The sequence below is a fragment of the Solea solea genome, chromosome 19 (genome assembly GCF_958295425.1).
Source record: "Solea solea chromosome 19, fSolSol10.1, whole genome shotgun sequence".
Taxonomy (NCBI): domain Eukaryota; kingdom Metazoa; phylum Chordata; class Actinopteri; order Pleuronectiformes; family Soleidae; genus Solea; species Solea solea.
The window spans coordinates 15,824,622-15,837,239 of NC_081152.1; the positions used below are offsets into that span (position 1 = coordinate 15,824,622).

General features: G+C 41.4%; 1 protein-coding gene across 1 annotated transcript; it reads left to right on the top strand.

Moving 5' to 3' along the window:
- The first annotated feature begins 1,575 nt into the window (after positions 1-1,575).
- Positions 1,576-9,774, top strand: crkl (v-crk avian sarcoma virus CT10 oncogene homolog-like). Its single transcript, XM_058617550.1, has 3 exons — positions 1,576-2,816; positions 3,949-4,423; positions 7,388-9,774. Exons 1-3 carry the CDS (start codon positions 2,509-2,511, stop codon positions 7,520-7,522), a joined length of 918 nt encoding a protein of 305 aa, XP_058473533.1. The 5' UTR covers positions 1,576-2,508; the 3' UTR covers positions 7,523-9,774.
- The last annotated feature ends 2,844 nt before the right edge of the window (positions 9,775-12,618 follow it).

Sequence of the window (12,618 nt, forward strand, 5' to 3'; positions counted from 1 at the left end):
AGAAAACCTTACATGATTTAACAGTCAACATTCCAAATACACTTAACCCTTCATTAATATCATTATTAGTTTATTATTAGTGTTGTTACTAGTGCAGTGAAGAGGAAGTGATGTTTGTTTCCACCCCAATTTGTTGCATCACTGTGTCTCTTTGTGGAAAATGTGGGAATTGGCAGGCGTGTGCCAGTGAGACCCCGGCGGGTTCAGATCTGTTAAAATTCAGCCAGTGTTGCAGTGATGAGGGCAGCTCTGTAGCAGCTGCAGCAGCCTCATGATTCAGGGTCGCCAACAACCACAACACTGACAAAATGACAGCAACCAGAAACATTCTAGTGTCATCAATAAGCAGATGTTGTCTCGCCTCACCGGATGTTGATGGGCGTCTTTTTTTCACTTCTGTTTCCCCTTTAATTTTTTTTCACTCTTCATAATGGCATCTTTGGAGCCACATCACTGTCCATCGCATTTAAATCCACTCTCTAAACCCGTCAGCATATTGTGGCGAGGGTCGAGAATAGCACCAAAGATGATGTGTCATGGTTGTGTGCCAGATAATACTCACTATCAGATTGAATGCAGGGAAAGTTGGACAGCGACAGGAATTTTTTTTTTTTTAATTAAATAGGGAAATATGTAAAAGGTTTTTCTTTCATGACGGACGGAACATATACTTAGCCGTACATGTCTGTCTGACTCAGTCATTAATCATCATACTGTAGAGCAGAGATACTCATGATGGCAGCTACACAGCATGTTATTCATTTGAGATTACAAGCAATGGTGTTGACTTACAAAATAAAGTAGTTCATCTTGCTCTGAAATGCTGTTGAATAATGAACAATCCAATAATGAAAACTGTTACTTTTCATAGTTAAAGATATTGCTTATGTATTTACATATTTTAAATGGAAAGCACTTCTTTTTAAGGGACAGTTGGTTTGTATTTTAGCTTTTAGAATAATTGAGTATATATACTATATATATATATATATATGTATGTATATATACATACCTGAGATCTTCTCAGGTCCTCTTTTCTGGACAGAGATCTCCACGGTGTCTCTCCAGGCCACCATAGATCTTAGATGTTGTTCTGTTGGAGCTCCTCCTAGGCAATGCAGTGATAACCCATCGTTTATGACTATTTTGTTAGTTTTACTGTATGTGTTAATTAATTCAATGAGGCTGGTAACCTCCTAGGTTTTTGGTTGCTAAGTAACAAGAGACGCGACAGGAGTGACCATTATAGTGCTTTGGGTAAAGGAAACCTTTTTATTTTCATTTAAACCCCTTGTGGTGACGTGTCTAGTACGTTTGTTATGTTGTATCTCCAGTCTCACCATTAGTTGTGACTAATTCTTATACAATGGACCTTTAAGTGAAAGGCAGGGGGGTGCTTCTTTTTTTTTTTTTTTAAGGAAAGAAAAATCAAAATTTCTGTCAAATGTCATGGAAACAAGAGTGACACCTCTCTGTCTCCACACAGAGGTGGGTGCCTCGTGGGGGAGGGGGCTGTCTGTGATCCTCGTCTCGCCCCGCCCCCCGCCCTCTCCTACAGTCGTCAGACAGAAAGCGGGACCTGCCCTCCCGTCGCCATTTTTCGGTCTCGTACTCGCACTTCTGGTGGCTCGGCTGAGGGGGGGGGACGAGCACAAACGAGGGAACGCATAAAATACCGAATCGTTGCGGAGGGGACCCCTCGTGAGCAGCCGGGAACGCACGCCGGAGCCGCTGCGCAGCGTTCTGTCCCCAAAGAGATGCACGCGCCGGACCCGAGCCGTTGCCGCGAGACAATTTTTTGTGTGAAGACGTGTTGCGGGCCGCCATTTTTTTCCGCTGCCGCTGCCTCCAAAGTCTGCTCTCGCGCAAGAAAGGGATTCAAAAAGCGTTTATCCCTCACGCGTGAGATATAAGAAGACCGCAAGTGATCGTTCCCGACCCGCAGCTACTGGCTACGTTTGGCAGACGTGAGTGGGATGCGAGATGAAAAACTGAGGCCACCTTTTCCGTTCTCATAACTGACACACAGTGAGTGGAGGAGATACATTTATTAGAAGAGGAGCCTGGTGTTTTCTCGGAAGGCGGAACGAAAAGGGGAAGCTTCCTTGATCATTTGTTTCTTTGGCCTCCGTCGAAGTCTGTACACGTTTTTTTTGTTTATTTCTTCTGTTCTATTTTGGTCGCTTCAGCCATTGCCTGCGGATCACAGGAACCACATTATGCTCCAAAGTTGGCTCCAACCAGTCGCAGCCTGTTTCTGAAAACGTCCGGTTGTTGTTTTGTTGTTGTTATTAGTTGGTTTCCCCCGGTGCCTGCGTCGTTTGTGTAAGAAAACAGTCCAAATCCTCAACAGGGCGACAGACGCCCTGCCCTGCATCTTCCAAACCTCGCTATTTGCTGTGATTGGCCATCCCAGCACGCATTCACGTTTTAAGTTATTGTATAGTCTGCTTTGTAGTTTTTTTTTTCTTGTTATTGGACTGATATTAACTTATTTTTGATTAGAAAATGTCTGCTCGGTTCGATTCGTCCGATCGATCCGCCTGGTATTTTGGACCAGTGTCACGACATGAGACACAGAATAGGTTACAAGGACAGAGACATGGTATGTTCCTGGTTCGGGACTCGTCGACTTGTCCAGGCGACTACGTGCTGTCAGTGTCTGAAAACTCCAAAGTGTCTCATTATATAATCAACTCCTTACCCAGCAAGAGGTTCAAGATAGGCGACCAGGAGTTTGAACACCTCGCAGCTCTGCTGGAGTTCTACAAAATCCATTACCTGGACACCACGACTCTAATAGAGCCAGCACCCAGGTAAGGGAGTCACCCAGTGCCCTCCACACCACCACAATATAACACATAACACACACAAAAAACACCCGAAATTCATTAGCAATAAAGATTGTTATTGATTTAAAACATGATGGAGCATTACAACAAGGCACTATTCCAGGTTCAGTGTGTTGTGTTTAGTGACATCTAATGGTGAGACTGCATATTGAGATTCTACTCGTGTTGAGGAACTGTGATGGGTTTCGCGCAACACATGCTCTGGTTGGTTTGCCAGTTTAGGCAACCTTAGAAGAACTGACGGCCTCCATAAAGCAAGTAATCATAAAGAGGGAATTCAAAAGCTACAATTATTCATAGTGTATTTATACACACTGGACGTTTAAAGGACCAATTTGTAGGGTTTGGTGGCATCCAGGGGTGAAGTAGCATATTGCAACCCCCTGAGGCTTAGTTCAATAAATATGGAAGGGGATGCATGATATACTACTTTTTGTTGATATCCGATATACTGATATATCTGTAGTGCTAGGGCCGATAGCCGATACATATCTATGTGCCAAACTGCCCATGGTAATTTAGTCTTCTGTAGTGAAATTAACATAATATATAATGATATTTTGCCTACTCATGCCACAGCAGATGTAGATTTACATTTTCTTTGTTGAGCAAAATCAATACATGTAAAGAAAATAGTTGCAGAGGGTGCCAGCATAGAAGTCAAGGAAGTAGCAGCCTACCTACTGTTGTAGTCATTAGTCATATCCGATAATACATTTTTAAGCCAATATCGGACGATATTGTGCATCCCTAGCATAGTCCATAATAGTAGCCCCATAGTTGTTGCAGGCCCTGCCGTGCTTCCTTCAAGTATTCACTTTGACAGATTTTATACTGGTGGTCACACCAGCACCTGCCGCTGCACTGTTTTTATTAAGGTGTCTGAAGAAAGTGGTTTCATTATTTTGTGTTCTGTTTGCAATGTTAGCGTGTATAGAACCACAACTTCATTCAGATGTTGTCTGCTTATCTGCACTGCCTCTGCCACTTTATGTGGCATCTTGCTCTGAATGTGATTACATAACGTGATAGAAGCCTTTTTTTGGTAACCACATTATTTTCCTTCCTTTCTGCCCCATTTTTGTCATCTCCCAAGGTACCCATGCACAGGGATTGGTTCCATCCAGCCCATGGGTGGCCCAGAGGAGAACGTGGAGTATGTGCGGACTCTATACGACTTCACAGGCAGTGATGCAGAGGACCTCCCCTTCAAGAAGGGGGAGATTCTCATCATCCTGGAGAAGCCAGAGGAGCAGTGGTGGAGTGCCAAGAGTAAAGAAGGGCGTGTGGGCATGATCCCTGTCCCCTATGTGGAGAAAGTGGTACGACCTTCACCTCACTCTGGTCAGCCATCCCACGGGTCTCGTAATTCCAACAGCTATGGGATCCCAGAGCCGTCTCACGCCCTCGTCCATGCATATGCTCAGCCCCAGACGCCTTCACCATTGCCCCCTGGTACACCTGGAGCCGTTATCGCTCCTCTGCCGTCCATGCAGAACGGCCCGGTCATGGCAAAGGCCATTCAGAGACGAGTGCCGTGTGCCTATGATAAAACGGCTCTTGCTCTAGAGGTAATGTAAAATGGATTTTGAGTTCATGCCCTGTATTTAATCTAAAAGTTGCCATTTGTCCCTTCTCTTTATCTCTTCTTTTCTGCTCTGGGAGACCACATTAACACAAGGTTCTGTTCAGAGTTATGCCTCTGTCAAAGAAGCAGTCCTATATTTCACTGATGCAGGGCTCAACTTTAGAAATACAGGTCGTCTTAGTGATCTAGCTCTTCGTTTGTCACTTAATATTTATATCTTATTTTCATTCAAGGGCACTTGAAGATTGTTGTGCTACATCAGGGGTGAAATCACTGCACCGTGTACATTAAATGCCTTAGAAACAACAAGACAATCGACTGCAGATAATGGAAAAGGTCTTTATGTTTTGCTTTTCAAATCTAGTGTATACATCAGTATATACCTGTGACACATGTGTTTGCATAGTCAAAGAGATAATGGGTTGACTTTCTCTATAGAACACATCAAAAAATCATTATCAAGGATACAGTTGGCTGTATCCAGCTCGCAGTGGCCCAGATTCATTCTTCCTGTTTGCCTGCTAGTTTCTCAACAGAACATGCATTTCTCAGTTCACCATGGCTTATTCAGACCAGTGTTGACTGTAGTAACATGTTGAAGCATGTGGTTTTATGTTCAATGTGCACTCTCCATCTATAGTGGGGCTCCTAAAAGCTCCACTCTGATGGTACACTGAGCTGAAGTGATGGCCTCAGGGGAGAGATGGAAATAAAAACTATCATAGCAAGAGAGGAGTATCATTAAGGTTTTAATGGTAGTCCAGGTACTGTTCATTGATTTGTTGCTTTAACATTGCTCATATTGTTTGTTTGTTATTTCTTTAATAGATAAAAGAAATTCAATTTTTTTTTTAACTTTAGTTAGTTGTGAAATCACAGCCCCTCTTCTAAAAGATGTGAAACTGAAACAAAGACTTTTCAAACAACAATGTGTTAATGTTGGTAACACATCGTCGGGGCTTCAGGCCACTAGCTTGCACAACATACCGTGGGCAGTGACAGATGAGCTGTGCTATTTTCTGCCTGTATGTGAGAGCCTTTCTCTCGATGTTTCTGTTCGATGTTTCACGCTTGCCTTTAGGTTTTTGCATTTTATTGCAGATGGCTGTGTCATCAGTCTTGAACCCAGCATTGTGACACCCAAGACTCTTGATACCATACTTAATTAATGGCAACGGCTGTAGACTAGTTATTGTTTATGCGGTTAATGTTGTCTCAAAACTGCAGAAACATGGTGTTTAGGAGTGGCAGCTCCTCCCTCATTCAACACATTTATTTTACCAAGCATCAATGTGTAGCACCAGCAAAAGTGAGAAGCTCGCTAATGATTCTTTTTGCAGACAGTTATTGACACCGGTGGTTAATAAACCTGTTTAATGCCCGTGTGATTGTAGATGGTGACGTTACGTGACAGATGTTGTTCAATGCCAGTCCATTTAACACTGGGTTTCAGTACTCATTTCTATTTTTAGCCTGGGCTCTTCTGCTGTGCACTGACATCAGCATGCGTCAGTGGTTGTAGGAAGTCATCTAGGTCTCTGCAGACGGTTATTGTGATCCACTTGGTGAACAAAGAGTAAACCTGGTGAATGCTGAAGGTTAGGTGTAACAGAATCCTTGTTAGCGCCTGGTCTCCTTGTGATGTACAGTAAATTGACAACTGATAGCAATAGTTAAGCAGGAGATGTGCAATGCCTAATTCAGATTGACAGCTAAATCAGCCCATTAAAAAAAACAGCCAACCAGTGTCTGTAGTGCACACATTGACCTTTCCATTCACTAGAAAATGTTTTGTTATTTTTATTTACCCTTGTGCAAAAATGCAAAATGTCTCATTTTATTTGCTTCTTACTTATCCCACTCTTAAATCAATAATGTGTTAAAGCCAGCTGCGTACAGTATGGTTGGATTTGGTTTTGAAAGCCTTCAACATTTAAATGATAATCACAATATTCCCTGCTCTATTTTTGATTCTGCTTGTCTAAAATGTGCGTGCATTGACAATTCATAACATGTGTCTATTTTGGGTCCAAAAATAGGAACTTTTGAGTCATTATTTATTTACACACAGTCCCCAACAAGTGAAATCAGGTTATGTCCTTGATGATTTCAGAGCTTGACATAAGTTGTATTTGTAGCGTATTACGAGTCTGCTTTTTCATCACTTTCTGCCTGATTCAAATTACACAAGTGGACATGTCTACTCCCATAACAACAAACCTTTTGTGAATGAAGCCTTAAACTCTAATAATAATAATAATAATACCATTTAGTGCCTAGAGGTTTGGTAAGATTTGTAACGGAGGTTTTTCTTTGACAGACAGATTCCACAGAAGCTTTTTTATGACTAAGCAGCATTCTTGGCATTCCAGAGCGGCGTTACGGATTATAGTTACTGATGACGTCTAGGACTGGATGTCCTTGAAGCCTCATTTTGTGAAGTTAAAGCTACAAATAGAGCTTTGGCATTCATGTTTTTCAATCATGGGGTTTTTCACGATTGAGACTCTCTCCTCCCTAATCCAGATAAAGAACATTGCTTGAACAGATTGAGGTCACGCTGTGAGCGACTTATGTTCCTCGATCGTTTGTTTAGACGACAGCATGAGTGAAGTATATATGGAGAAATCTTTTTGCTTTCTCTTTTTTTAATATACATTAACTGTTGGAAATGTGTGCTCATCCTTTTTTTTTTTTTTGAAGAAATGGTAATTCTGTGATCTGATCTGTGGCTATAATGTGGAATTAACTTGTAGTACCCTTGCTCTAATCTATGTAGGGGTGCAATTAACAATTAACGATTATTTTGTCACTTAATCCAATAATAGTTTGGTCCATAAAATCCATATACAGATGATATCCTTCAGTATCGCTGCTATGATATTGCTAACGCCGTTTTTTTTTAAAACCCTGATGTAACTCCGCCTCTTGTTCTGTCCTCCTCCAGGTTGGCGACATCGTGAAGGTTACGCGGATGAACATAAGCGGTCAGTGGGAGGGAGAGGTGAATGGACGAAGGGGCCTTTTCCCATTCACGCACGTCAAAATCATAGACCCGCAGAATCCCGACGAGAGTGACTGACCCTCCACTGGAACCTCTTGTCCGGTGTCGATGTGTAAACCCAACTCTGCCGTGTCACCATGGTTACGTGCTTGCTTGCTGTGGGGTGGGGGGGGGGGGGCTGTGCCATGATCGCCTCAAATCCCTCTCGTTGCCAACCGTTGCAAGGCTTTCGGACTGTTTACAGTTTTTTGGACTTTGGATTCAAACTAAAAAAAAACCTGACCCCCCCCCCCCCACACACACACACACTTCTCACGGTCCCCTTTCCCAGTTCTTGGTTCCAAGCTGGGCAGTGTTTTTTGCATTAGTGTCCTTTTCATTTCCAGATCACTGGGCATCAGTGTGTGTGAGCGAGTGTGTGTGTGTGTGTGTGTGTGTGTTTAAGTACAAGTACAAGTGCATGTGAGTTAGGTCTGTGTTCACAATAGATATTTACCACATCAGTCTGTTTTTTTTAAATTTGATTTTGAGTATTTGTTATGTTTAAAAGTCTTGGGGACTTTTAGAAAGTGTTGGTGTGCATTCGTTTAGTTGACAGGAAGACATTTTGTATGAAGTAGGGAAAACTTGAGTTGTCCCTATTGACATGGGAGAGAGCACTGAGGCTAAGGCGCCAACAGCCAGTCGAGTCATTTCTCCAAACAATCAACAAGTCACTTTTTGTACCTTTTAACGTCCCACAGTCACACACCTTTTGTCCATGAGGATTTCATTTTGACAGTTCCTTGGTGTGTGTGTGTGTGTGTGTGTGTGTGTGTGTGTGTGTGTGTGTGTGTGTGTGATTTGGAGTTGGAAAACCATGGTTGTAACATTCTAAATCCCTTAGTCACATCTAACCTGGAGTCTGGCTCACAAGACTTATTTATCTTTTGTGTAATAAGACACGATGCAGCAGCCACATGTGGTTCCATCTCCTTATTTGTGCCATGTGATCAACAATAATTTTGTGTGTTTTATTTTGTTTTAATTTTTCCGACGTCAAAAAGATGCATTGTGGGGTGGTGATATTTTTTTTTATTTTTTTTTATTTTTTTTTGCATGTCCTCCCGTTACCCCCCTTTACTTTTCTTCATCTAGTTTTATTTGGAACTAAAAACACGGACATTAGCAGGTTTTTAGTGCCAACAAGCACTGGGAGATAAATATAAGTCGTTGTTGCAGTTGAGCGCCGAGCTTTAAACAGCTAGCTTAAAAAAAAAAAAAAAACACACACAGCGTGGACACTTGGACTTAAGGCTTTACTGGGGGGGTGAGACGCTCCACTATCAGTGGCGCAGGTCAGGAAAGGAGAAATAGTCTCAGCAAGCCAATGAGATCCCATTAATGCCTTTGTTGAGAAAGTACGATGAATGCATCTTTTAGTGCATGCAGTCCTCTCTAACCTTCCGTCGATGACAGTTAGGCCTTTTCGAAACTGCTTTATCCCGGTCTGTGCACAATTTCTGGCTCTCTTTTATGCAAACTTGACTCCTGTCTGGAGTCGAGGAAAGTGTCTTTGTTCATATTGTGCTGCGAATCAATTCAGTTTGGGCTGAGAGTGAAAGCATTGTGAACATAATTGCTGATCCCTTTCATCTCTGCTGTATTTAAAAGAATAACTTTTTTTGTGCCCCCCCCCCCCGCGCGCTCTCTGTTAAAAATCATTGCTCAGCCACGTTCACTGCCGAGTAGTATTGTGCAGCTTTTTAGTTGTATCAGTTTGTTCTTTTTAGTTTATTCAAGATTCTAGTCAGGCTATGAAATCATGCATAAATTAAAATGAGTGATATTATTAAACAAAAGTACCTAAAGTGACATTTACAAAAGGGAAATATGCCTGCTGGTTACCTCTGTGCATGACCTCTTGGCTGGGTTCATGGTTCTGCCCGGCCAAATGCTGCTTAATGTCATTTATTTCCTTATTATTAAAGAAAAGTTTCTCTCATTTTTAACCCCCTCCCAGTCCGGGCAAAACAAAACCCGCGTGGGTTTTTCCTCATCAGACATTAATGACATCTACTAATTAAGCAATACACCCGGATTAGCTCCCTTCTTGCGGTGAACTTGCTTTTCTCGTGCTTCTGAGTTGTTTTGTAATGGCATTAACAGTATTACTGTGCTCTTTTCTCCATACTCTAGGAAAGCCTGTCTTTACTTAAGAATTGAAAATTGTGCCTTTTATTTTCTTAATACCATTTACATGTGTTAATATTTCCCATGGTTAACACCTGTGCTGGTATCGACCCTTTATGTACAGAACAAGTAAATAAAATTTACGTCTACTTCTTTAAGTCGCTCTGGTGTCCTCCTTGCTGTCGTTAGGCAGACGTGTTGTGTCACGGGTTGTGTATGTGGAGCACAGGACGGACGCTCCTGTTCTAATTTTTGACAGTTCCAGTTCTGACACAAGTGGCGCCCAGGAGAAGGGAACCAATTAATGAATTTTAATGAGGTGCTAATAAAAGAAAGTCAGTCGACCTAGAGGCGGGGAGCGGAGAACTTCTCAAGGGCGACGTTTTTCCGATGGTCGCCGTCGTCCGTAAGTGTTTATTCATCACTTTTTAATCCAAGTGAACAGACATGTGAGGCTTTTGTATTTAAGTTTGTAACAATAGTTTACTAAAAACTAGATCAGATGCATCTATTCATACAAAGGTAACTTCCTAGGTAGATGGGTAGAGATGTCACTTTCTATTCTATAGTGTTTTAGATGTACTTTTTGCCATGATTTGATTGTAACATGATACTTGGGTGGCTGTTCAATTTGTATTTCTACTCTACAAGTATTATGGTTAGTCAATGTTGATAAATCTCCCATTGAGACAAGAACTCACACATTGTATTTCCAAAATCCACGCACATCACGTATCTGATGGTCGATTAAATTGAATAAGACGGTGTGAAATATCATGGAAAACAATGTTTTTTGAAGGGAGTTGCTACAGATAATTAAAGAGAAGTAAAGGACGAGCAGTTCAAGTAGAAAATAAAGTGTTTTTCTTTTAGCTTCGCCTACTTCACTGAACCAGTGCTGAAAGATAATGAAAATAAAATGGCAAAATGAATAGGGCTTCTCAAAACAGGAGTAAACATTCATTACATTTTCAGAACCCGTAATTGCAGATAACACTGATAAATAGAACTTCAAAACAATCTTGAAATAAAATGGTAACTGATTCTTTAAAGGTGACATAGAATGCTTGTATCACACATATATGTTAGTTATGGAGGTCTACTTACATATATTAACTTGTTTTCATGATTAAAAACCTCCTAATCGCTGCAAACGAGCCGATCAAAATATCTCCTCGCTGACGCTCTCGTCAGCCGCGCTGTTTCAGACCAAACAGTTGCTGTGATTGGCCAGCCAACAAGAGCTTTCCTACTGTCCTGTGATTGGCCAGGTACCTGGAAGTGACGTAATAGATAGGCCAGCGCTCAGATACACAGCTCCCCCTCTGGCACGGTGGATGCTCTGCATCTCAGCAGCTACAACGAGACTAGTTCTTCTTCTTCTTCTGCGGTTGAATGTACGCAACCGGATGTGCCGGCACCGGGAGGCGCTACGGTGGTGAGGATTTCTGATGACGACATCAAATTAAGGAAGTGTCGATCCGCTTCGCAGAGCCCAGGAAAACAATACAACACTATCTTCTCAGCAGTGGCTGAACTGTTTGTTCTGAAACTTTAGGGTTTCATAAACGAGGTAATGACGCAGATACACACAAAAACGCAGCGTTAATTGGAGCTTCCGGTCTATGTCACCTTTAAGCTGTGTAGCTGAAAATGAGTTTTAAATTGTCCAAAAAAACAATTATAACCCCCTTCACATTCTATTCTCTGAATTCATTCGTCGTGTGATCACTTCTTATAACACAGTGTTTCGTTCCCATGCCTGCTTTATTTCACAACACATTTTATGATGTCATTGACTTGAAACTTTCCAAAGAAGTACCAAAGATTATGTTGAAGAATGATGACTCAGACCTTTTTTGGTTGATTTTTTTTTCTTTTTTAAAAAACCATTTATTTTATCTCACAATGAGCCATGTGTAAGAGTTTCACCATCATAGAATAGAAAGTCTACATTAAAAAGTCTCCTTATGCCACTACTTCCTTCCATTTTTTATTAATGCTAATCTGGACTGTGATCAGCGTCGGCTGCAGTGAGGATAAATCTGTGATGAATCAAACGGAGCAGCAGAGTGTGACCTTTCCTCGAGGCAAAAAAAAAATATGGACGTGTGGCAAAGTCGATGTCCCCGCAGTCCGTCCATCACCAACCACCAACACTGCTGTCCAGCTTTAGCTGCCTCTACATTTGTCTCCACAGAGGTAAATCTTTGCTGTTTGACAATAGGAAGAGAAATCACCAACATACATTAACATAAGGAAGAGTTTTAAATGATATTTCTGAATTATTTGCCAAAGCCAGACCCCGTTTTTTTTTTCTTGTTGTTCATATTTATGGTCAGCAATGTCCATTTAATATATATATATATATATATATATATATATTCAGTCTACAGTAGATTTAATGCACTTAAGGAGTTCACCTCCAATAAATGAATATGTAAATGTGGTTTAGTCCTAAGAAAAAGTAAAAAAAAAAATGCAAATTAGATCGAATATATACAATAAATTTATGCGATCTGTAAAAACATGCCACGTGATACATTGAATGTGTGTGAAATGTGACACATTGTGTAAGAAAGTTATAATTATGTGCTATTTATAGGAACGTCAGCTCCCGGTGACTACTTCTTTTATCCTGTGTTAAAAAATAGGGAAATGAGGTCTTCGTGTATGAGTTAGCACAGAACAAAAGCAGACTTTAAACTCACAGTTCTCTCGTGACGTCACGGAATGAATGACCAATATAAGGCTAGAATTCATTGTTTCTATTAAAATTTCACATGTTGTTGTTATTGGCACACGTGTCACGTCCATGACCATGACCTTGATGAACAAGCTGTAAACCCAGGAATTAACCCGCCGTTTAGATTACTGTGTCTAAAGAGTGAGCAGCAGACTCTCGCACGTAAAGTGTCTCCATATGTGCTCAGCGACTCATGTCGTGGCGAGAACAAACAGCGGGAGCAGGAACCGGGACGAGCTGGAGCTACTGTACTGTT